At 52.5% G+C, this 24,988-nt stretch overlaps 1 protein-coding gene across 6 annotated transcripts in view; it reads left to right on the top strand.

Moving 5' to 3' along the window:
• EXOC6B (exocyst complex component 6B) overlaps positions 1 to 24,988 on the top strand; it is a 264,591-nt gene that overhangs the window by 84,068 nt on the left and 155,535 nt on the right. For 5 of the 6 annotated variants that reach the window (XM_082282316.1, XM_082282318.1, XM_082282315.1 and 2 more), the window contains exon 7: positions 4,794 to 4,865. The exons of the other annotated variant lie outside the window; for it this stretch is intronic. In XM_082282316.1, coding sequence (XP_082138442.1) covers positions 4,794 to 4,865 — 72 coding nt within the window. The remainder of the gene's footprint in view (positions 1 to 4,793; positions 4,866 to 24,988) is intronic. 6 annotated transcript variants of the gene reach the window in all.

Genomic DNA, 24,988 nt, shown 5'->3' with positions numbered 1-24,988 from the left:
TGGAGCTGTGGGGCGGAGGGACAGGTTCTGTTCCCTGGGCCACTGGATTTGGGGAATTCATGGAATTCCAAAATGCTCCTTCCTCCATGTCAGACTTCCAGGATGTTCAGCTTCATAGGTTGTAGTGCTATTCCTGCAGGTTGTAAAATCATGGAATGGTTTGGAGGGAACTTAAATCCCACCCCTGCCATGGGCAGGGACACCTCCCACCGTCCCAGGCTGCTGCAGCCTGTCCTTGGACACTTCCAGGGATGGAGCAGCCGCAGCTTCTCTGGGCACTGGTTTGGGTTGATGATCTGAAGGATCCTTTCCAACCAGAATGATCCCATGATCCTGCCTGTGCTGGGTGTCACACTCCCTGGAGCAGTTTGGAGCTGGCTCCTTGCATCCCTGGCTGTGAGTTTGGTGTTGGCAAAGCTGGAACTGGCCCAGTGGGAAGCTCCTGGTAACAGCAAATGGTGCCAGGGGGGACCAGAGAGATCAAATTAGGAATTGCTGTTTTAAACCAAACCAAATCCCACCAAAAAAAAAGTGGAGTGGTCAAGCTGTGATATTCCAAATATTTGAAGGCAGAAACAAATACCTTGAAATTCTGTGGTTGTAGATCTGCAGTTTCCTCTCATTAGAGGAGAAACTTTTAAGGGACATTGCTTGGTTTTTCCTTGTTTTGGGGTTTTTTAGCTCTGCCTTTGACTTTCGCCCAAATTCCTGTTTTCCTTTGGCCAAATCCATTTCCTAAGAGGCTGCCCTGGCTTTTGCAACTGGTGCACAACTGGCATCGTGGCACTGAAGGCTCTGATCACTTGGAGCTGTTGATGCTGGTCAGTTTTATTTGTGTTTTCCTCTCTTACCACCTGGATATTTGCTGGGAACTGGCAGGATTTGGGATGAGATGAGGCTGGGACACAAACGGGGGTTGGAAACACAAAACCTCGAAGCTGTAGAAAGTGAAGGTTGCTCACATCAGGTTCAGGGATTTGTTCTGTGTCTGATATCAAAGTTGGTGATGATCTCATCAGAGAAATTCCATCTTGGTTTGCCACCCTGAGATCCTAGAAATCATGGTAAAATGGAAATCCATTCATCTTTAGGGAATTGGCTCCCAATTCCTGGGGACCCCTGGTGGCTCAGGTGTCCCCTGAGTGGGACCCTTTGCTGGGGTCACAGCGAGGGACCTGCTGTGTTCTCATCCCTCATCCCAACCCGTGCTCATCTCCAGGGAAAGCTTTGGACTTGAGTGGGATTATTGGGAAGGTGCAGGGAGCCCTTGCAGAGGTGAAGTCGCTCCTCACAGCCCTGTGCTTTCTGGAGGATTTCGGTGCTGTCCCTGAAGGTTTTATTGATCAGCTGCGAGGCTGAAGCCGCTGCTGCCGGAGCAGCCCCGGGAGCAGGGAGTGAGGATAATTACCAGGGAATGATTCCGTGGCCTTCAGCAGGGCTGCTCCCCCTTTTTGGCTGCTGGTGCTGCAGTCTGGGAAGGAGAGCTCGTTCCTGACCGTTCCTGATGGTGAGGACGTGCGGGGTCAGCGTTCCCCGTGCGGAGATCCGGGCGCTCCCTGTGCCAGAGCGCTGGAGCTGCCTGGGATGGACGTGGGTCAGGGGCCCTTGGGACCTCCTGGTTGTTGGGGTTTTCCTGTAGGAAACCAGGATCAATCATGAATGTGGGGCACTGAGGGGTTGGTGCTCCCCTGAGGCAGCTGCAAAGTACCTGATCCCAAAAATGCTGTTGGATGGGTTTGGCAGCTCCAGGAATGTGGAATATCCATGTGTGGCAGAGTGTCAGCTGCAGACTTCCTGTGCCTTGCACAGTCCAGGGAATCACAGAGGGGTTTGGGTAGGAAGGGACATTAAGGATCATCCCATCCCACCTCATCCATGGGCAGGGACAGCTCCCACTGTCCCAGGTGGATCCAAGCCCCAGTGTCCAGCCTGGCCTTGGTCACTCCCAGGGATCCAGGGGCAGCCACAGCTGTGCCAGGATCCTTTGGAGACACCTCAGGGTACAGAGAGTGTCTGGATAGGATGGAGTTAATAAATCTTTGATGTGAAATCAGTTCCAATGGATTTAGGGTGTCCTAAAGGAATGGATTTTCTTATGGCCACGATCCATATGGGAACAGAAGGAGCTGCTTTCCTCTCTGGTCCTTGTTGGGAGTGGCATCTGCTAAATAAGATTTTTACTTCATCTTTTGACCTTTCCTCCCGAGCTGCTGCACCTTTCAGGTTGTGGGATGGAAGAGTTCAGGCAAAAGATTCCTGGTGAGCCATGTCCTGAGCAATCCCTCTGGAACGTCCTCATGGCAGCTCTTGGTTTGATTCCACCTGCAGAGCTTCACTCCAGGCCACAGAACATTCCCCTTTGAGCACTGGGGTTTATGCAGGGGTTGTCCTCATCTGGCTGGAGTTGGCTTTGTTGCACAAAGATGGGGCAGTTGGAATCTGGATTTGTGAGGCTTGAGGGGTTTAATTCATTTATCAAAGAAGGGGCTTTTGATTTGGTTGGTAGAGAGCACTGATCGTAGCCACTGTTTCAGATGAGCAGCCAGGAGTTGAGGAGATGAAGGTCAAAGCTGGGTCGAGGCTTGGGAGTGGAGTAGAGACCTCCAGGGAGGATCCATCAGGGTTTGCGGTGGCCATTGCATCATCCCTGGAAAACCTTCACAATCCCAGTGAGTCATTTCTTCTGAAAGCTCAACGTTCCAACCACAAGCCCCGACCTCGAGGTGGGCATTAATCAGTGGCCAACTCCTCATCTGCCTTGTTTGGGGTTCAGGGCTACCTGGGCGCCGTGATCCAAAAACCTCATCCCTGTAGGAACAGGAGCTTCAAATTCCTTGTTTTTCTTCTTGTGGTGAAGACCAGATTTCCAAAGCCAAGAGGAGTTGAAAGGGAAGGGAAGCTGAGCTCCAGCTGGGGCAGCCAAGGACTCGGAGCTGTGATTTGGGCTCTGATAACGCTCCCTGGGTGGCCCTGGGTGAGCTGTTAATCCAGGGGTGCCTCCCTGTGCCAAGCTGTCCAGGAGCTCCACGCTCCCGCTGGAACGAGGCGTTTTTAACAGGCCATTAATGTAAATAGGGAATAATTACCGGCTTTTTATGGATGTTTTGTTTATGACAAAGGGTGGCTGTGTTTAGGGGAGATGCCCATTTTCCAGACCTCCTTCATTTCACTCCTGGGAGATGTTTTGACTCTTCCAAAGAGGATTTTTCTTGACTCGCGGCCACCGCTGCGGCGTTCGGTGCCGCCAAGTTCAATGTTCTCCTGGATGGAATAAAACGTGTTTATGGATTTTGATGAAACTTGGAAATTCTTGGAGTGCTGAGCTTGCTGCGTTACGGGAAAAGGAATCAGGCTCTGACTCACGGAGGAGCCTGACCTTGGGGGAGAGGGTGGCCTTGGACACCAGGGCTTGGCTGAGTCAGAAAGTGTTTTTTGGTTGTCTCGGGCATGGATTTATTTTGGGAATGATCCCACAGCTGGTATCAGCCGGTGCCATGAAGGACGAGACGTGGCCTTGGTGCCCGGCTCGGAATTTTCCCTCTTTGTTCCTCTCTGTATTTACATTTTTTCCTGACCAAACCATTTCCAGGGTTAAGGGTTCTCCGTCTGTTCTCACTCCAGGCCGAGGCGTTTGGGCAGCTTGAAAAGCAGAGGATTTTTACAGGAAAAGTTCACTTTAAATGAGGAGATTTTGATGTTCACAAAATCGGAGAGTTCAGACCCAGCCCAGCCAGGGCCCAGCTGGGTCAGTTCTGTGCTCTGGGCTTACTCCAGGTACAGAAACAACTCAAGGTGTAACAATGATGATTTTGTCATCTCTAGGCCTTGAAACTCTGGCATTTCATGGAATCATGGAATGGTTTGGGTTGGGAGGGACCTCAGAGCCCATCCCATTCCCACCCCATCCATGGGCAGGGACACCTCCCACTGTCCCAGGCTGCTCCAAGCCCCAGTGTCCAGCCTGGCCTTGGACATTCCCAGGGATCCAGGGGCAGCCCCAGCTGCTCTGGCAATTCCAGCCCAGCCCCTGCCCACCCTCCCAGCCAGCAATTCCTTCCCAACATCCCAGCCCAAGCTCCCCTTTCCCACTGGGAAGCCATTCCCTGCCTCCTGTCCCTCCAGGCCTGGGCCCCAGTCCCTCTGCAGCTCTCCTGGAGCCCCTTGAGGCCCTGCAAGGGGCTCGCAGCTCTCCCTGGCTCCTTCCCTTCTCCAGGGGAGCATTCCCAGCTCTCCCAGCTGCCTCCAGAGCAGAGGGGCTCCAGCCCTGGAGCAGCTCCGGGGCCTCCTCTGGGCTCTCTCCAGCAGCTCCACGTCCTTCTGCTCTTGGCCCCAGGGCTGGGGCAGCTCTGCAGGTGGGCTCTCACCTGAGGGGCCCAGGGACAGAATTCCCACCTTTCCTGCTGCCCACGCTGGTATCGGCCCAGGGCTGGGGAGGTCTGGGCTGGGCCATTCCAGCCTCATCCACAACATCCCAAATCCTCCTCCCAGGGCTGCTCTCCATCCTTTCTCCTCCCAGCCTGGATTTGTTGCCCTGACCCCGGTGCAGGACCTTGCACTTGGCCTTGTCCCTTATGACCAGCCCAGTCCTGCCAGGTGTCGCAGTTCTGGGTTTAATTTCCCTTTTCTTGCTGCCTTCAGTTGTACAAATTCCTTAATCCCATGTTTTTGTCAGCTTTCTGCCTTCTTTGCCTCCACTCTTGAGGAATTTTCCTTGCCTGTCTGCTCTCTGTCTTCTCTGCTTTGCTGCTGCTGCTTCTTCTTTTATTAATGTTTGTTCCCTTCATTCCCTAAAGGATTGCAGATACAATCACTGGAAAATAATTGCCAGGATATTCTTCAGTCTCCTGCTCTCTCCAGATGTTCAGGTACTTTGCACTGGTCACTAATTCCCTCTCCTGGAGAATAACCTGGACCTAATTCCCAGTCCACCTTTGGCTTTCTTTGGCCTCCTGGGGTTGATTTTGTGGCACTAAACTGCAAATCTGCGTTCCCTGGCTGAGGACTTACAGCTCACTAACCTTTGCTGTGGTTAGAAATCGACTTCCCAATGGAAAATACTCCCAGTTTTCCAGTCTGGGCATCTGCTGGGCTACGAAACAAGAGAGGATTTTCCCCCAGCTTCTGGAATCTGGATGTCAGAGCCGAGTCCAGTCTTTCAGGAGGAGTCCCACCACTGTTTCTGTGGTTGTACACCTGACCTGTACAATCTGCTGACCCAAAATGTGCTTCGCTGGCCCACCTGCCACTGGATTGCAAGCTGAGGGGATGTGATTTCCATGGCTGTGATTCCATGACCTCCCTCAGCTGTTCACAAAGTTGAGATTTTTTTCAATTTCTTCAGGGAAAAAAAAAAAAAAGTTATGGAATCCCAGACTGGTTTGGGTTGGAAGGGACCTTAAATCCCATCCCACTCCACCGCCTGCCACGGGCAGGGACACCTCCCACTGTCCCAGGTTGCTCCATCCAACCTGGCCTTGGACACTACCAAAAATTCCCCTTTTAGAGAACGAATCCATTGGATTGTTTGAATGTTCCCAAAAAAAGAAATCAGGGATAGACTTAACCAGCCAATGATTTCTCCGTGCATCTCTTGCTTCCTGTATCAGCCCCTGCACATCCTAACACCAGATTTCCCTTTGGCAGCCCCAGCTTTTCCCTTTATTCCCTTTGTCGTGTCCCCTTTTTCTTTTCCCCTCTTTTTTTATGGCCTCTTTAACTCCCATCTGTGCCAGGTTTGCCTTTCAACCAGCGTGGCCGCCCCGCTCAGTTGTGGGCTTGCGGCTTCTGGAGCATCTCGTTAAAATGTTCTTAAACAATTTTCAATTAGGCTTCATATTTTTCTGATTACGTTCTTTCTCCCCACTGATTTGCCTCTTAATTATTTTCAGCTTGATGGAACCGGTCCTCTTGGAGCTGTGTGTACGTTGTGTGTGTGTGTGGACTATTGGTGCTGCTGGTTCATTCCTAATTTTTACCTATTTTGTGTGCCCTGAGCAATTGCCGTCAAGTCACGGCTCTTTGAGTTGTCCAAAAAGTGGGAGAAAAAGTCCCCTCTGGTTGGAAAAGGGAGTTTTTCCAAGTGGGTGCTGGCCCAGGGGGTGCTGATTTAGGGGTTTGTGGCATTTAGGGGATGGTGGTTCTGGGATGAAGGGGTGTTGTCTCCAACCCTTTGATGTCTGGACAACCCCAGCTCCTGCTGAACTCAATGTGGTTTGTTTGATCATATAATTATGGGATGGTCTGGTGGGAAGGGACCTGAAAGCTCATCTCATTCCACCCCATCCATGGCAGGGACAGCTCCCACTGTCCCAGGTGGATCCAAGCCCCAGTGTCCAGCCTGGCCTTGGGCACTGCCAGGGATCCAGGGGCAGCCCCAGCTGTTCTGGGAATCTGTGCCAGGGCCTGCCCACCCTCACAGGGAAGGATTTCCCCTTAATATCCCATCTAAGACAATCACAGAATCCTGGGATCATCGAGGTTGGAAAAGCCCTCCCAGATCATCAAATCCAAGCTGTGCCCGATGCCCACCTTGGCACTGAGTGCCACCTCCAGGCCTCCCTTGGACACCTCCAGGGATGGGCACTCCAAACCTCCCTGGGCACTTCCAAGGCCTGAGCACCCTTTCCATGAAGAAATTTACTTCATGGTTTGATTTCCTGTGGGCGAACTGGAGAAGGGGAGGAAAGGCCACGTTCCTGTGGAAGGTGAAGGCAGCATCACTTCGGGCTGGGCCAGGTCCTGCCAGGGTCACCTGGGACCTTTCCTGTGACCTCACAGAGCCAGGAAACCCAACTGGGATGGCTTTGTGGTGGAACAAGCAGGGAAGGGCCGTATGGGAGAACCCCCCACGGGAGAAAGACCTGGATCTTTATCCCACTGCGAGAAGGACCTCAATATCCATCGCGGCCCCAGTGAGGCGCCCAGCACCGGGCCACCATCTCTGCCTGGGACTGTGCTCTCCAGAGAACTCCTGGCCGAGTTCTCCAGAGAACTCCTGGCCTTGGGGCTGTGCTGGGATGCTCCGAGGGGCGGGGTGATGCCACGTTACCCCCGGGATGACCTTTCCCCGGAGCGGGATGGAACCGATCAGCGCCGATGTCGCTGCTCAGCAGTGGGGCTGCAGCTGCAGCTGCTTAGTGACCCCTTCACACAATGTGCTGGTCGGGGTCATCTGGTTCCAGTTTCACCAGAAACAGAAGGAAATGTTGAGAACATACTTCCCTACATCCAGTTTCACTTGTTGTGGATACTTGGAATACTTTGGAACCCACATCTTTGGGGTTTCCAGGAGGGGTTTTGGCCGGCGAGCCCCGGCGACCATTTGAGATTTAGGTTTTTTTGATTCCAGAAGTGCCCCGGAGGTTGCATTGTAGGGCCTTTCCTTATGCAAAACATAAAAGTGCTGCTTTTTTTTCAAATTATAACCATATTTTTCATTAAAATCAGTTGGAGTCCCAATAAACAATCGACTCCGAAAAATTTTCCAAATGTTCGCTGCAGCGCCGTTTCTATTTTTAATTATTTTTTAAAAAACTGGGTTTTTTTTCTTAAAAAAAAACAACCCCAAAACAACCCGGCTTGGCTTAGAATTTAAAGAAGCCATCTATAAATCATGAAAAATGCACATATATAGCTCCTTATTGCAATATAATTAAAACCTACTGCACACTGAGTGTCAGAATCCCTCTGTCGCCGTGTCCGATGGCTTCTCCCGTTCGCCTTATCGTGGGAACTCCTCCTTTCTGCTCCCAACGCTTCCCAAAGCCTCTCCCAGCGTGTTTGTACATTTGTTTTATATAAATTGAGTGCTCTGATCCTATAGAGAGGGATGTGAGAAACTCTTCAAAGTGGGAGCCGCAGAAATCCCTTTTTTCCACCCCCATCACTCTTTGTATTGCCGTTTTTAGAGTTTATTTGGAATTTCGTTGTTTTATTCCTACCTGGTGCAATCTTTATTTGCTGTCCTTAAAAACCCAACCCACAACTAAGAGCAAGACCCCTGAGTTCTGCGTCAAAAGCTGTCTTTTTTGGTTTATACACAGCAAGTAAAGGTGCCTTGGTTAAATATTTAGGGTTAAAGTTTTTTATTGCGAGCTGGAGGTTGAGGAATATTTCAGGATATTCCTGCAGTACAGCCAAGTGTCTGGTGAAAATCCTCCTTTCTGGAAAGAACCAGGTGCTGGGACAAACCTGTGGTGATGGGGAGCCTGTCCCTGAGAGGAGAAAATGGGGAGTTTATCCAATTATGCATTTTTGTTCTGCTTTCATGTTTTCCGTGGGTCATTGCTGTGTCTGCTCAGCGTGGGATGAGCCGGGGAATGAGTTTGATCGATCTAACCCCGGGCAGGTGGGATGGGAGGTGAAGTGTCCGGGTTTTGGCTTCAAAGTGAAAAGAAACAGGTTTAGGTGGGATGTTGGGAAGGAATTGCTGGCTGGGAGGGTGGGCAGGGGCTGGGCTGGAATTGCCAGAGCAGCTGGGGCTGCCCCTGGATCCCTGGCAGTGCCCAAGGCCAGGCTGGACACTGGGGCTTGGATCCACCTGGGATGGTGGGAGGTGTCCCTGCCATGGCAGGAGTGGCACTGGCTGATCTTTTGGTCCCTTCCCACCAAACCATTCCATGATTCCCCGTAGATGTTGACTGGGAGGATTTCCTTGATCCCAGAACCTGAGCCTGTGGCGTTGGGAATTTTTCCTGCCTGGAGCTTCCCAGAGCCCTTGGCCAGGAGCAGCCGCTGCTGTGGGGGCAGAGCTTCGTCCCCCACGAGTCCCAGGCGGTTCGGATCGTGCCCTCAGCCAGCCCAGCCCTTCCAGCACTCCTGGGGGTTGCCCTGGCCGAGCAGAGCGTGCCCAAGCCGAGGAGTTCCTGGGGCTGGTGCCCGGCACTGGAGTCCCAGTGACATCCTTGCCATGGAAGTCGCTCCGGCGCTTCCGAAGGCGGGGCGAGGGCAGCAAGGGAAGCCGCTGGAGTCGTTTCCACGCGCTCACAGCTTGTTCTGCTTCCAGGTGACGCTGAACTGTGCCACAAATCAAATCCCTCCCGATGGGAGAGAGTTTTCTTAAAGTCCTTGCAAGGAGTTTCAAAGACAAACCCAGACTTTTCCTGGAGTTTCAATGCTTCCAGATAGTTGTTTGTTAAGTCTTATCAGAGGAACAGAGCCACCAGCGTGACCCAGGTAGAGCATAGAGCACAGAAAGCAGGAGTGAGGCCTCTCTATCAAGATTTACACAGCCTTTTAAAGATATTTTAACCAGTAGTTACTAAAAACGTTTATTATTTTCACTTTCCTACCAATTCTTCAGTAACACGGGCAGGAACTGCAGAATTTTCTATCCAATCATTCCAAACTACTTTTACTGCAGAACATGGAGTAGTAGAAGAAGGTTTAGAGAACAGCAACAATCCTCCATTTTGATGTTTTTTACTCTTACCTATTTACTACAAAGAGAAGCCCAAAACCTCTAAATATTTCACCCTGTGACAATCTTACATAGTAGTCTATCACCTAATTCACACCACTGCATTTTCTAGTTCTTGTCTGATCGTTGGTAATTTTTTCCAAGGTTGGAGGTAAAACCAGTGCTGTTCAGGGGGGTAAGAACCCTTAAAAACAGGCAGAGAAATCCTCTCAGCACTCTGCGTTCCTACACCAATGACTGATCTCAGCTGTTTTTGGGATAAATCCACAGAAGGGTTCGGCTCCTCAGCTGCTCCAGGGGAGTTCTGGTGTGGGACTGCTGTGAAAGCCATTGGAAAGGTCTGTTTTCCATGGATGTACAGTTAAGGGTGGGAAGTTCCTGCTGGATGCTAACAAGGTTTCATTTGTCCCGAGGGACAGGGATGGCAAAGTGGGGGTCTTGTGCTGAGCCCGCAGCTGGACATGACCTGTTTCAAAGGAGAGCAGAAACTTGTGTTTAATCCGCTTTAATCCACTCCTGAAGTGTCTGTAATTATCAACAAGTACTAACTATGACTCATGAGTCCATTTTGGTTCTGCAGAGACCCAGACCCCCTCTGTGCCAGGAGGTTTTTAGGATTGGTACTAGACCCTCTGCAGAACCTCTCATCCTTCCGAATTCCCTGCAGGTCTGTCGGAATTTCTCCGGTGTTCCTGGAGTCTCCCCCTCTCCTGGACCCGGGGGTGTTTGGAGTCGAGGTGCCACCTGTAGCCATGGCTTTAGACAGGCTGGGCTGCCCAGGGCTGGCAGTGGGTGGGAGGAATTTTGCCTCTCTGTTGAAAAGACAATCGTTCCTCGTGGTGATCCCAGCGCTCGGCGTTATCTTCCCGCGGCTCCGTAAATCCTGGGAGTCTGACAGGACCTCCCACAAGGATGGCAGCAGCTCCAGAGCCGCGGCAGTGCCGTTGCTGGTGGCTCCCTCAGAAGATGAATGGCTTTCTGAAGTTTGCCTGAGCAACAGTTCAGTGACTTCTTAGGCTCCAAAATGCCTGAACTCGGTTCCCTTTCCTTTCATTGTTTCCCTCTGGAGGTCCCCCTTTGCAGTGGGCAGATCTTGCCAAAGCTGGGATGGAATCTCTGCCGAAAGCCCCCCAGAAGAGCAAAGCCCCTCTTTGCTGAACTGGGAGGAACCTGGGATGACTTTTCTGGTGAGATTGGGATCTCTTTCAGCACATCCTCACTCCTTGTGCCGAGTCCTTAATCGTGCCTGGCTGGGGAGCCTGAGGAATTTGGTAGGAACATCATGGACGCTCCGAGTCCTTTCACATTTTTACTGTTGACTTCTGTAGGGAACGAGCATCCATCAAGAGGACGAGGATTTGTCATTGTTCCCCGAAAAAGGGCAGTGGCATTGTTAAAGCCCAATGGGAACCCTTTGGAACGAGGAGCCTCCAGGGAGAAATGCAAATTTATATTGACTTTTAAGACAGACATTGCCCAGAAGTCCCTTTTAAATCAGAAGATGGAAAGATTGTTTTATCTTTGGTAACTCTTTCCAGAGGACCCACAAAGCCGAGGCCATGAGCCACAGCTTTTGGGGTGAGGAGCGACAGTCACTTGTTTTCCGGGACGTCGTGGTGGGGCTGGGAGTTGATCCCAAGGCGTGGGCACGGGGCCCCTTTGGTCGGTAGGATTGGCCACTTGGAGTGGCAGTTGCCACCTTTTCTGGAGGGAAGAAGGGATGAAAGGAGTTTTATGTGGCTGTTGAGGAGGTTTATTGATCCCAGAGACGGTGGCTCCAGGATTGTGGGAAACCAGGCTCCCTTTATGGCAGGAGTAAATAGTGGGGGATTGCTTCATTGGTCAGCCCATGAAGGGCTGGCTTGGGGCATGGGAATGGTTTTGGTCATGGATCAGATCAAATCCCCCCTGCTGGGCCCCTTCTCCTGCTCCCAGATCTGTTCTCAATACAGACCACAGGGGTTGTTTACCAGTGTCTGTCGTGCCTTGCGTTCAGCTGCCCCGTGGGGTCCCAGAGTCCCATCAAACTCCGTCCCTGCTCACCCCCGGGCAGGCAAACTCCGGTTCTGAAACCTCCCCGTCAGAGAGGGGAAGCAGGGACTGCTGTGTCCTCGTAAACAGGGGCAGATCTTATGGCAGGGCCTGTTGTGATGGGACAGGGGCTGAGGGCTCGATTGAAATGAGACATAAAGAGTAAATTTCTCCAAATGAGGGTGGTAAAACCCTGGCGTGGCTGCCCAGAGAGGTGGGGGATGCCCCATCCCTGGGAATATTCCAGGCCAGGTTGGACAGGGCGTGATTCAGTGGAAGATGGCCCTGCCCGTGGCAGGGGTTGGACTAAAGGACCTTTGTAGGTCCTGCCCAGCCCAGCCCAGCCTGGGATTCTATGAAATGAGGAATTTTTCCAAATACTCTCCAAGCCGTCTTCTCCAGAGCGTGCTATTCCAACATCTGCCTGGACCTTCTGGCCATGTTTAATTAGAGGTCCTGAATTCCTGGGATAACGATGGTGTTTGGCCGTTCCTCCTGGAGCTGCTGTGTGTGGGATGTGGATGAATCCCACCTCTCCTTCCTCTGGAATTCACCCACTTGTTCAGATATTTCTTTTACTCAGCATTTAGGTCTTTCCCAATTTTTATTCACCTCTCAGTCCAAAATTCCCTCGTTTCCAGGGATTCTGTCACATCCTCAGTGTGGCCTTTCCGTCCCTCCCGATGGAGGCCCTGATCTTTCCTCTCCTTCCAGTGCTTCCCCTGGTGGCTTCTTTGTCTTCCTGAGCTCCAGCTCCCATTCCTGGCTGGCCCCACACCCTTCCAGGCCCTGCTGGTGGCCGATGTGTGGATTCACTTTTGCACCGCTCCACATTCCCACTTTTCCCCCTCTCCAGGTCTCTCCATTCCCTCAGGCCAGGCCTAAGCTCAGGAGTTGCTCTTTAAGCCAGGCTGTTGTTGATGCCCTCAGGAGAATTCATTGATCCCTTCCCACAGCAGCCCCTCCCGAGCACAAGGACCCTCAGTTTTCCTTCTGTTTCTCGTTTCCCACTCTGGAATTCGAATTTCCTCCCCCAGTGAGGAGAGCAGCTGACTTCCCTTCCGCTCGCTGTGGTGCCGCATCCCAGGGTGGTTTTTAAACCTGGGTTTACTCCAGCTTGTGGCTCCAGGCTGGGCAGGGCAGAGCTGCCAAGGGGCAGAAATCCTGCCTGGTGTCCCAAGGGATGCTTGGAAGAAGGTTTAGGAACAGCCTTCCGTGTCCCTTGGGAGTGGTGAGGGGACAGTGTCCTTCCACAGGCCCCTCTTCCTCTTGGGAATCATCTTCATCTTCTTGGGAATCTTCTTCTTCTTCCTTGGAATCTTCTGCTTCTTCCTTGAAACCTTCTTTGGAATATTCTTCCTCTCCTTTGGAATCATCTTTTTCTTGTTTGAAATCTTCTGGTTTGGAATCTTCTCCTTTTTCTTCTGCTGCTTCTGTTTCTTAGGAGTTTTCTTCTTTCTGATCATTTGACTTTTCCAGCTGCACACAAATTGTCCTGTGGTTCTTTCCAGGACAGGGAGTTGCAGGAGTTTTTTGGTGGGGTCTGTGTAGGATGTTGCTCCTGTCCCTCTCTGGTGTTGCTCCTCTTGGCTCACAAAAATAACGTTTGGGGATCCTCCTGCAGTGAGGGTGAGCTACAAACCTCTCCTTAGAAAGGGCAGCTATCCACAAAATCCCCTGGGTGAAATCCTGTTTCCAAGGAGTGATTGCCTCAAGCACCAGGAAGAACCACTGGGAAGAAGAGTTTTCTTTCGTGTCTTTTGGGTGAAGGTTTTTTTGTTAAGGTTTTGAGGAAGCTCCTCTTCCCCTGACATGAAACTCTTGGGAACAGACTGGGGGGTTCCTAAAACTGGGGAAGGGATTCATGGGAGTGGTAGGTATGGAATGGTTGGAGGAATTTATTGTCAGGGCTAAAGATACGAGAGAGGGAGGGAAAACCGTGGGCTGTGGAGTGCTGAGGGGAATTCTTTTAGTCTTTGGAAAAATATGGGATCCATTTAGAGGAGAAGGGACTTGTTTCTTCTCTCCCTTCCAGCCAGCAATTCCTTCCCAACATCCCAGCCCAAGCTCCCCTTTCCCACTGGGAAGCCATTCCCTGCCTCCTGTCCCTCCAGGCCTGGGCCCCAGTCCCTCTGCAGCTCTCCTGGAGCCCCTTGAGGCCCTGCAAGGGGCTCGCAGCTCTCCCTGGCTCCTTCCCTTCTCCAGGGGAACATTCCCAGCTCTCCCAGCCTGATCCAGAGCAGAGGGGCTCCAGAATCCTGGAATGGTTTGGGATGGAAGGGACCTTAAATCCCATCCCATCCCATCCCATCCCATCCCATCCCATCCCATCCCATCCCATCCCATCCCATTCCCACTCCATCCATGGGCAGGGACACCTCCCACTATCCCAGCTTGCTCCAGGCCCCAGTGTCCAGCCTGGCCTTGATAAAATCCTTGAAGTCTTCCACAGAATTCCAAAAGCTTCTCTTTTCCCACTCTCCCAACATTTAACTGGACCTTCTCTTTGCCCATCCTTGCTCCTGCTTCCCTGGAAGCGCGACAAGAACCAGAGCCTGGTTTTCCCACATTTCCCACATTTCCCACATCCCACAGTTTTCCCCTTAAATCCACGTATCCAAATCGCTCCCCAAAATTTCTGCTTCAACTTCGGGAAGAAAGATCTGGCCGAGAATCCCCCTGAACATTCCAGGGCCACTTCCTGGGGCACGATGGGGGTTTATAAAGGGGTTTTTAAAGGATGGCTGGCACAAGGAAAGACCCCAGACGTTTCCCTGCTGCTCCCTCGGCGTTCCGGGCTGAGCAGGACCTCAATTAGCGGGGCACTAACGAGGCAGTGTCTGCATCCTCCGCCGCTTGGCCGGAGCCGGAGCCTTGCACTTCATCATTCCTAACTCGTTGCAGTAGCTCCACAAAGTCCTCACAAATCTTGGGAGCTGAGCAAGAAATTAGGAGCACATTTTTGGTGTTTCCTCGCAAGGCAGCTGTGCTGGGAGCTCCTTATTTTTCATTAGTGTCAGGCTGGGCAGCTCCAGGAGTTCTCAGGCTCCAGGGTTGGGACCGGGGCATCATCCACGGCCAAATTTTCCTTCGTATCCCTCTGGGATTGTGGAAAACCTGGGGTTCCACTCACAAAACGGGGAAAAAGGGATTTATAAACTCTTCAGGGCAAAGCTCTTGAGGTTTCCAACCTTTTGAAGCAGCCAGACGCCCATCACCTTAAACCAGGAGGGATCTGGGAACAGGGAATGGGGCTGGAATGTGGAGCTGGCCCTGAAATGAGCTCCAAGGCTTTCGGATGAAATCCTGGTTAATATTTCTTCAGTGCTTTCTCTTGAAGCATCTCCAAAGCGTTTGAAGAACATTATTAAGAGTTTGGGACATGGGAGGATCTCTCTTTTCCACTTCACTTGGAAAGGGAAGAAAAAGGCAGCTTGGAATTTATGTGGAGGATGAGGAGGTTCCAGGTCCTTGAGGAGTTTTCTGATGGTTTGCAGAAGGAAATCTCTGGGGTTGTTCTGTCAGGGGCTCTCCCAGTCACTGTGCTGGGCGAAAACAAAAGACATTTTTAGGTGGGATTCTTCCTTTCATCCATTCCTGGGAGCTCTGGGCAATTCCAGCAGTGCTGCACGTGGGTGGGGACAAGGCAGGAAGGTGTTTTTGGGGCTGCCTGAAGTTGTCTCCCTGTCTTTTTCTTCCTCAAGCGTCACCTGATTGCCTAAAATAATCCAAATTCTGCGGTTCTGAGGCGATCAGGGAGCAAATATCCCTGTAAAATGCCCAGGAGTTAAGGGAACTCTTCCCTCTCCCAATAAGGAATGAAATTTAGGAGGCTGGACACAGGAATTCAGTTGATCCCAGGTTCTTGGATTCCCTTTGATCCCAGCTCTGACCAAAGGCTTAGAAGTTGTTCCTGCCTTTGGGAGCTGTGGGTGGAGCTCAGCTATTGGCAGGTGGAACTTGAGTTTTCCCTTTTTTCCCCTTTTTTCCCCATTTCCTGGATCTGGTGCCATCCCTTGCCCTCCTGCCCCATCCCACGGAGTTCCTCTGTCCCTGCTGCAGGCCGGGTGCGTCCTGCGGGGAGGAGCAGTTCCCAGGAGGAACCTGGGACATCCACAATGCCCAGGTCAGCCATGAGCCGTGGGTGGAGCTGCTCCAGAGCCTCTCCTGCGGACACATCCCGGTCCCTGCAGTGAGTGGGGGTCAGCACAGGCAGCTGGGATTTCCCTGGAGACAATTCCACTGATACTGATGGAAAACCATCGGGGTTGGTTGTGTTGGCTTGGGCTGAACTTTCCCTTCATTAGTGTGTTCCCTGTGATCCAAAGGTATCCCAGGATCCTGGAATGGGTTGGGTTAAAAGGGATCTTAAACATCACCCAGTGCCACCCCATCCATGGGCAGGGACACCTCCCACTGTCCCAGGCTGCTCCAAGCCCCAGTGTCCAGCCTGGCCTTGGACATTCCCAGGGATCCAGGGGCAGCCCCAGCTGCTCTGGCAATTCCAGCCCAGCCCCTCGCCACCCTCCCAGCCAGCAATTCCTTCCCAACATCCCAGCCCAAGCTCCCCTTTCCCACTGGGAAGCCATTCCCTGCCTCCTGTCCCTCCAGCCCTTGGCCCCAGTCCCTCTGCAGCTCTCCTGGAGCCCCTTTAGGCCCTGCAAGGGGCTCGCAGCTCTCCCTGGCTCCTTCCCTTCTCCAGGGCAACATTCCCAGCTCTCCCAGCTGCCTCCAGAGCAGAGGGGCTCCAGCCCTGGAGCAGCTCCGGGGCCTCCTCTGGGCTCTCTCCAGCAGCTCCACATCCTTCTGCTCTTGGCCCCGGGGCTGGGGCAGCTCTGCAGGTGGGCTCTCACCTGAGGGGCCCAGGGACAGAATTCCCACCTTTCCTGCTGCCCACGCTGGGATCAGCCCAGGGCTGGGGGGGTCTGGGCTGGGCCATTCCAGCCTCATCCACAGCATCCCAAACCCCTCTCCCAGGGCTGCTCTCCATCCTTTCTCCTCCCAGCCTGGATTTGTGCTGGGATTGCCCTGACCCAGGTGCAGCTCCAGCCCTTGGCCTGGCTGAACCTCGTGGCCTTTTGCTTGCCCACCTCCGAGGGTTTCATGTTCTGTTCCCAAACCTTTTCCCAGCTGGATTTATCTCCCCACCATTCCCTTGGACAAGGCACTGCTGGAGCCTCCCTGAGCGCTTGGGGGGTCACGTTCACACCTTGTGAAAAGCAGGTGCAGCCCCATTAACTCCACATGGAAGCAAACCGGTTGAAACCCTTTGGAATTTCATCCTTCAGCTTCCCTCACCAACCCCATCCTGTGGGGAGAGCAAAATTCACTTTTAAAAAAGGGATTTTTTCCTGTTTCAGCAGCAGGTGGAGTTGGTCACCTGGAAAAGGGGATGGCTCCATAAACCTGCTCCTTCCCGAGGGCTGAGCAGCGATGCCACACGTGTGGCAATCGTGGGGACTCAGGGAGGACCTCCCAGCTCCACTTTTTCCTTTTAAAAGGCCCATAAATGAAAATTGGAAAGGGCTGGAGGGGAGGTGTGAGATTTTTCCGGGCTTTTTATTTGCAGAGTTATGTTTTTTATCCTTAATAGATTTATAATACGCAGCTCCCTTTATTTGTTCCCATAAAATTAACCAGTAAATTTCCAATGGAAAAAAAGAAAAAAGCCCCTAATGGGAGCCACCTTTGCCAAGGCTGAAACGCTGCTGTGGTCGGGAAAGGTGGAGCAGGGCATTTTTCCCTCTGCCAGGTTTTCTCCTGGAATGCCACATGTTGGAGGGATATAAAACTTCTACTAACGAGGACTTGGAGGAATTCTGACTTTTTAATTGCCCTTTTTTTTTTAAGAAAAAAAAATTATTTTATTTTATTTTTTTTCCCCGGTACGAGCTGCTGTTTATTTTGGGCTCTTAAAACCAGGATTGGTAATTTGGAAGTCTGGGAGTTGGAAACCTTGGGAAGGAGGGCTGGGAGGGGTGGGAAGGATCCGGACTGGTGGCCAGGGAAGGGCTGGAGGGGGTGGCTCTGCTGAATCTGCTGGGAATTTCAATCCTGCAGATCCTTGGCAGTGGGGTTGGGATCGTTTGGATTTTATTCTTTGAATATTTCTGAGGTGATTTTTGGGCCGCGATTTCTTTGCGGTGTCCATAGAACAGGGACGGGCTGTTCCTGCTGGGAGCACCCCTGGTGCCTTGGGATGAAGGGTTCTGGGGAATTCAGGGTGGGCTTGGGTCTCTTGATGGTCTGTGAGGACTTTTCCAACCTTCACGGTTGTGGGATTCTGGGATCTGCCTCAACCCCGAGTTGTTGCTGGTCGGGATGCTCCTGGAATGGGTTGGGTGGGAAGGAACCTTAAATCCCATCCCACGGGCAGGAACACCTCCCGCTGTCCCTCCAGGCTGGCCTTGGACACTGCCAGGGATTCCAGGCGGGAATTGTTGGGAATCTGGGGGGGTCCTGCTGCCACAGCCAGGCCTTGTCCTGGCCAGGGAATATTGAACTGTAACATCCACGGAATTAGGCCTGGATTAAATCTGATCTATGCCTGGTGCTCATCCCTCAGCCTCCATAGAGGGAGATCCAGGCTCTCTCCTGTGGAGTTTTCCTTGAGTCGAGGATGGTCCTGACCAGGCTGAGCTCAGACAGAGCCTGGTTAAGCTGAGCCTGAGGGGTTGGATGGGGGGGAGAGGCCGGGGAGGGAAAGAAAAGGAAAATCAAACTCTTCCAGGGCTTTTTTGAGGGCTGAAAATGCTCTTTGTAGTTTCCCCAGAAGCCTTTAGAGGGCAGATGACGTCCAGGGAATAACGGGTTTGGGACGTGCTTGATCTTCCTGGCAGTGAATTGGGAAGGTTGGAGCACTCCGAGCATGGAGATGACTTTTCTTAAAGCATAATTCGAATTCTGCAATAACTCGTGGTGCCTTCGAGGGTGACCGTGAAGTGAATTTACAGCAGCGAGATGAGATCGGGTTTTGATTTATCGCTGTGGACTTAAAATCTTTTTAGGCTCAGTACTAAAAATCGTGGTGCAAGTGAAATATTGGTGATGGATGCAGAGAGGAAAATCCTGGGAACATACTGTGGGAGAGGAGAATTATGTAATGTGTTGACTGAGTTCGTTTTTATGTTAAAAAAGACCACAAAAGGCGGTTTCAGTTGGGAGAGTTGGTTTTGGAGAGCACTGCTGAGTGCTGAATGTATAATTTCATTTTTCTCTGCTGTAATCTCTTCTCTAAACCCCCAAGCCTCACGCCCCAGTGCTTAGAAGGGGAGAAAAATGTGTTTATCAACAGAATATTTCACATTATCAGAGGAATCTTTGTGAAGCGGAGGCAGCAAAATGAAATTGAAGCTCCTCTGTAAAGCTGGAACTTTTCGTGTTGGGATTAAATATTCCTTAAAGTCACCGTGCTGGGGGAGGCAGGGCCTGGCTAATTCTGTGATTAATTAAAACCAGCACTAACCAAATCATGTTCTGCTTTCTTCTGCTGCTCCCTGAAGCTCAGGGATCCCAGGGAAGATGATTATTCCTGAAAAAGCCATTTTGTTCTTCCCCAGCTGAGCTGCTCTTTGTGGCTCAGCCCCTTTGGCAGCCGCTTTGTGGGTTTCTCATCAAAAAAACCAGGGGGGTTATTCCCAAACAGAATGAAAAGGGCTTTGTTCCAAAGAGGATTTATCCTTTTTTCTTTTTTTTTTTTTTCTGAAATGATGTTTTTAAAAATCTCCTGAAGGTGGAGGTGCTGCTGCTGCCTCTGTTCCCCGGGACGAACGGGATGCTTGGGAGTTCTTTGGATTTTAGGGTCCAGCCTTTAACTGTGATCCTTGCCCAGATTCCTCTTGAAGTATTGGTGGAAGAGGGGAAAAAGGACTGACATGATCCATTGGGGTCTGTGCAGAGCATCTGGCTCTGTCCCATGCAACATCCCTGTGTCCAGACTGGACAGATGGACACTCAGGGACTGAGGGATGGGCTGGGTGGTCACTCCCAAAGAGCTGGCACAGAACCTCCAGCGGGGCAAGGGCTGGAGCTGCACCTGGGTCAGGGCAATCCCAGCACAAATCCAGGCTGGGAGGAGAAAGGATGGAGAGCAGCCCTGGGAGAGGGGTTTGGGATGTTGTGGATGAGGCTGGAATGGCCCAGCCCAGACCCCCCCAGCCCTGGGCTGATCCCAGCGTGGGCAGCAGGAAAGGTGGGAATTCTGTCCCTGGGCCCCCTCAGGTGAGAGCCCACCTGCAGAGCTGCCCCAGCCCTGGGGCCAAGAGCAGAAGGACGTGGAGCTGCTGGAGAGAGCCCAGAGGAGGCCCCGGAGCTGCTCCAGGGCTGGAGCCCCTCTGCTCTGGAGGCAGCTGGGAGAGCTGGGAATGCTCCCCTGGAGAAGGGAAGGAGGCAGGGAGAGCTGCGAGCCCCTTGCAGGGCCTCAAGGGGCTCCAGGAGAGCTGCAGAGGGACTGGGGCCAAGGGCTGGAGGGACAGGAGGCAGGGAATGGCTTCCCAGTGGGAAAGGGGAGCTTGGGCTGGGATGTTGGGAAGGAATTGCTGGCTGGGAGGGTGGGCAGGGGCTGGGCTGGAATTGCCAGAGCAGCTGGGGCTGCCCCTGGATCCCTGGGAATGCCCAAGGCCAGGTTGGACACTGGGGCTTGGAGCAGCCTGGGACAGTGGGAGCTGTCCCTGCCCATGGATGGGGTGGCACTGGGTGATCTTTCAGGTCCCTTCCCACCCAAACCATTCCATGAGGATTTAACTTTGGTCCATGGCTTCGAAGCACACGGCACTTCAGGGGAGCACCTGTGGCCAATCCATGGAAAAACATTCCTCTGCCATGGCAAACTGGATAAAAGGGAATTCAGGAATTAGTCCAGCAGGTTCTTCCCAGGTGTGATGCACATTCCCGATCCCACCTCTCTCCCTCGGTTCCTGAAGGTGTTCCCAGATCTCCAGCCATGGAACGTGTCCTGTTAGGATCCTGTTATCCCAGATCACTGCGGGAATGGTTGAGGATATTCCGGCTGGAGGTTTGGGATGTGAGTTAAGATCCAAAGGATCTCTGCATCTCTTCCCAGATCTCCTTACAAACACTTGCAGGCTGTCCTGTGGAAAAGCCAGAATCCTGTTTTGTCCAGGATTAACCACACTGGGCTTCATCCTGGGATTTGCTGAGTCCCTGTGTGCTCTGGGAGAATCGGGACCATCTCAGGGAGCTGCTCTGGCCGTGGCCAGTCCCTCGGAATCGTTCAAAATCCCAGCCCAGGCTGGTAAATGGAAACAAAAGCAGGATCCTGAAAGGAGCCTTATCTCCAAGTGCCTGAGGAGCCCAGGGAGGGCTGTGGAACAGCACACTGGGAGCTCCCACGGGCAGCGGGATCCAAGGATTCCATCCAAGGCCAGGCCAGGAGTAACTCCCTGGGTAGCTCTGTGAGGCTCAGCGCGGCCGAGGAAAAGCAGTGGAGCATCCCTGAGCAATAATCCCTGTCTGCTCTGCTGGCTGAGGGAGCAGCTTCTGCTGCAGCTCCTGGAAAACAGGGATAACAGGCAGGCTGTTCCTTAGGAAAGCAGCAGCTGCCAGGGGCTGCTGGGAAGGGAAAATGGGAGCAAAACCTTTGGGAAGTGTTGGAGTCCGGCTGTTCAAAGCTCGTGGCTGGAGTGAGGGCCCTGTGTGGTGTCAGAGCAGGGCCAGTTCCGAGCTGAAGCTGCAATCCTGAGCACGCCCCGGTTGTTTTTCCAGAATTCCCCCTGCATCAAACCTCGGAAAGCCGCCCAGTCCCTCACACCTTCCCCCTTCAGTGAGATCCAATCCATGGCTGCTTTTACCCTGAATATGCAGAGGGGGGAGGGTCCCACCTTCCCTGGGTGAGGACAGAGGTGGGGACAACACCTGGAGAGTCCCCAGGAGGGTTTGAGGAGAGGCGAGGGCTGCTGGAGCTGGGAATATTCCCGTGCTGGGAGAGATCCTGGGGGCTGGAATCTCACCGAGGGCCTTGGGGTTGAGGAGGAGCTTTCCTGGTGCTCCATGCTCACTCCAGGCCCCAGAGCTGCACTGGGGGAGCCCAAGGGAGGGCAGGGAGAGGCTCGGACCAACCTGGGGTAGTGGAGGGTGTCCCTGCCCGTGGAAGGGCTGGAATGGGATGAGCTTTTCCAACCCAAACCTCTCTGTGATTCCATGAGCTGCCCAGTTTTGTAATTCTGATTCTCTGATAGTGTCCTTAAATCAAAGCCTGAATCTATCCCTTTAGTCCTCTCCTCTCCTCTCCTCTCCTCTCCTCTCCTCTCCTCTCCTCTCCTCTCCTCTCCTCTCCTCTCCTCTCCTCTCCTCTCCTCTCCTCTCCTCTCCTCTCCTCTCCTCTCCTCTCCTCTCCTCTCCTCTCCTCTCCTCTCCTCTCCTCTCCTCTCCTCTCCTCTCCTCTCCTCTCCTCTCCTCTCCTCTCCTCTCCTCTCCTCTCCTCTCCTCTCCTCTCCTCTCCTCTCCTCTCCTCTCCTCTCCTCTCCTCTCCTCTCCTCTCCTCTTCTTTCCTTCTGGTTTTTTTCCTGAGGAAACAAAGGATTTCTCCTTTTTAACAGTTTCACTGGAAAAAAACAGAACCAACCCAATCCCTGTTGCCTGTGTCATGCCTTGCTTGTCAGGGAGCGTGTTGGAACAAGGCCTGGCTTGGAAAACAATCCCAATTCCCCGGGAGAGCTCCCGAAACCGGGCCCTGCACGCTTGGGTGCTCCTGAGTCATCCCGGGCCGGGCTGGGTGAGCCTGGGACCCTCTCACCTGTGCCCAGCTTTGGTTGGGATTCCTCTGCTGCTCCCTCTCTTACTCAGGGCTTCGGCTGGGTCCCAGTTCCCAGTGAGGAGAGGTGGAAGCAGCGTGTGGGAGTTCCCACACGGGAGCTTTGAGTCACCACTGTGTCTCACCGGGCCAGGGGAGCCTCTCCGGCGCTGTGCGAACAGGCGGAGTTAAACCAGCCCGGCGTCAGGGCAGCTCCCAGGGTGGGGGATTTCACCCAGAGGTGCTCCCAGCTGGAAAAGGAATTTTAAATCCTTGGGAGAAGCAAATCAAAGAATCTCCATGCAGTTGCTTGGTTGTAAACCATTTATCTGGCTGAGAGCTTGGGCTGATGGAGCAGAGCCCCGAGCTGCAGGGTTGTCAGGCCAAGGCCTTTCATGTGTTTGAAATTCCCTGTGGAACATCCCTCCTCCTCCTCGTCCTCCTCCTCCTCCTCCTCCTGCTGCTGCTGCTGCTTTTGGTCCCCTGAGCTCATTCTCGGCTCCTCCACCGCGTGTAAATGTGATAAATAAACTTTGTAATCGCACAACTGAGCTCCCTTTGAAGCTGCCCACAGATCTGGATCCCGCAGAAGTGTAAATCAACACTTTGTCCATAAAGGGCTTCTTAAAAAGTGGCTTTTTTTGTGCAGCTGACCCGAGGGCTGTGGTTGCCCAAGGCTTTTTATCAATCCTCGTGTGATAAACTTCTCCTTACGGATCCTTGGAAGGGAGAGTCAGGATCGTTCCCTTCTCCAAGTGCTGGGCTGAGCGGCCCAGCCCCAAAACCAGCTGAGGTTTAATGGGTTTGGTATAAAAAGCTGAATTAACCCAGTTCCTGAATGAACTGCAAGGATGTAAATGTGGCTGAGCTCATCCCGTGGGTTGGGAGAAGGAGCAGGAGCAGGGCATGAGGATAAATCATGGGGTGAGAGCAGAGCAAAGGGGGAATTGCATTTTCCTCATCACTCGATGCCAAAAACTTGGATTTGAAGAAAATTGATATTTAGGGATTTCAGCTCATGAGGTGGATTTTACTGCTGGATGGGCCGAGGTGGAAGAGACATTTTAGGGGATGAGGAGTGGGGGGGTTGAGGCCGAGTCTGTGCAGGGCGCTGGGGGAGAACAAACCCGTTCAGTGCTGCACTTCCAAACCGCTTTTACTTAATGACCTGGAATGGAGTTAAAAAAAAACCCCTCCCATTGTTGGGCCTCGTTTCCTGAGCTGAGGGAGAACTTTGTCAGCCAAACCTCCAACAAATTGTCTGCTCTGATAACGAGTTAGCACCGGGAACGGGAGAGGCTGAGCCCCTCCTCGTCCCCACAGCACCGGCTCCGCGGGCAAACTCAAAGCAGGAGCCGTGGCCGTGTGTTGAGTTTACACCTTGCAATAATAATCCCTGCTTTTATCTGATCCGAGGGGGATTTTATAACTCTGGAATGGCTCTTTGGCAGGGCTCCAGCCCTACTGTCATTTTTTATTAACATTCTTTTTCTCCTCCCCCCGTAGCCAGTCTGCTTTGCTGATTTTTTTTTTTTTTTTTTTTTCCCCCCCGCCTCTTTTCTTCCCTAAGATTGTTTAAGGAATATGTATCCCATTCCTGGGGGAATTGGGAAATGATACTTGAAAATTCGGTGTCTCAGCCCATTAGAGAGGTCTGTAAAACCGTCACAGCAGGAACTAATCAAAACCACCAAAGGCAACCACAGCCGACTTCGCTCCCTTTAAATCATCAGCCCCTTCTCCCCAGGCCTTATCTCGTGTCTCATCAGGATAAACCTAATTAGGTTCTGCTCACGAGTAAATATTGGTGGGTGGAGGTGAGGGGAGGTGAGACTGGAGCGTCTGCAAACGGGTGCAGAAAACAAGGTGAAGTTACAAAAATACAAATACCGGGGTTTTAAAGGAGCTCGTTGATCCTGGAGGTGGGGAAACAACTGCCCTTAGGGGGGCTCTGAGGCTGAGCCTGGGGGAGCCCCTGGCCTGCTCTGGGAATGAGCCCATGGCCTTGGGAATGACTCTGGCATTGGGAATGACTCCGTGGTGCTGGGAATCATCCCATGGCATTGGGAATGACTCTGGCGTTGGGAATGATCCCGTGGTGCTGGGAATGATCCCATGGCATTGGGAATCATCCCGTGGCATTGGGAATGAGCCCATGGCATTGGGAATGACTCTGTGGCTCTGAGAATGATCCCATGGCACTGGCAATGACTCTGGCATTGGGAATGAGCCCATGGCATTGGGAATGATCCCGTGGCATTGGGAATGGCTCCGTGTCTCTGAGAATGATCCCATGGCATTGGGAATGACTCTGGCATTGGGAATGATCCCATGGCATTGGGAATGATCCTGTGGCATTGGGAATGACTCTGTGGTGCTGGGAATGATCCCATGGCATTGGGAATGATTCCGTGGCATTGGGAATGACTCCGTGGCATTGGGAATGATTCCATGGCTCTGGGAATGACTCCGTGGTGCTGGGAATGATCCCATGGCATTGGGAATGACTCCGTGGCATTGGGAATGATTCCGTGGCATTGGGAATGACTCCATGGTGTTGGGAATGACTCCATGGCTCTGGGAATGACTCTGTGGTGCTGGGAATGACTCCGTGGTGTTGGGGTGCAGGTTTGGGGCCGGGGTCACTCGATCTCGAGGGGTTGAGTTGCTTTGAAAATCTCAACTATGGAAAATTCTGCTACGGAAAATTCAACTCCAGCTTGGTTGGGTTGGGTCAGTTGGGTTGTGATGGGTGGGGAAGGTGGAGTTGCCCAAGTTCCCAGGTTTGT

The sequence above is a fragment of the Coloeus monedula genome (genome assembly GCF_965178545.1).
Source record: "Coloeus monedula genome assembly, chromosome: 5".
In the NCBI taxonomy this organism is placed as follows: Eukaryota; Metazoa; Chordata; class Aves; order Passeriformes; family Corvidae; genus Coloeus; species Coloeus monedula.
This window is presented reverse-complemented; position numbering and strand designations above follow the sequence as displayed.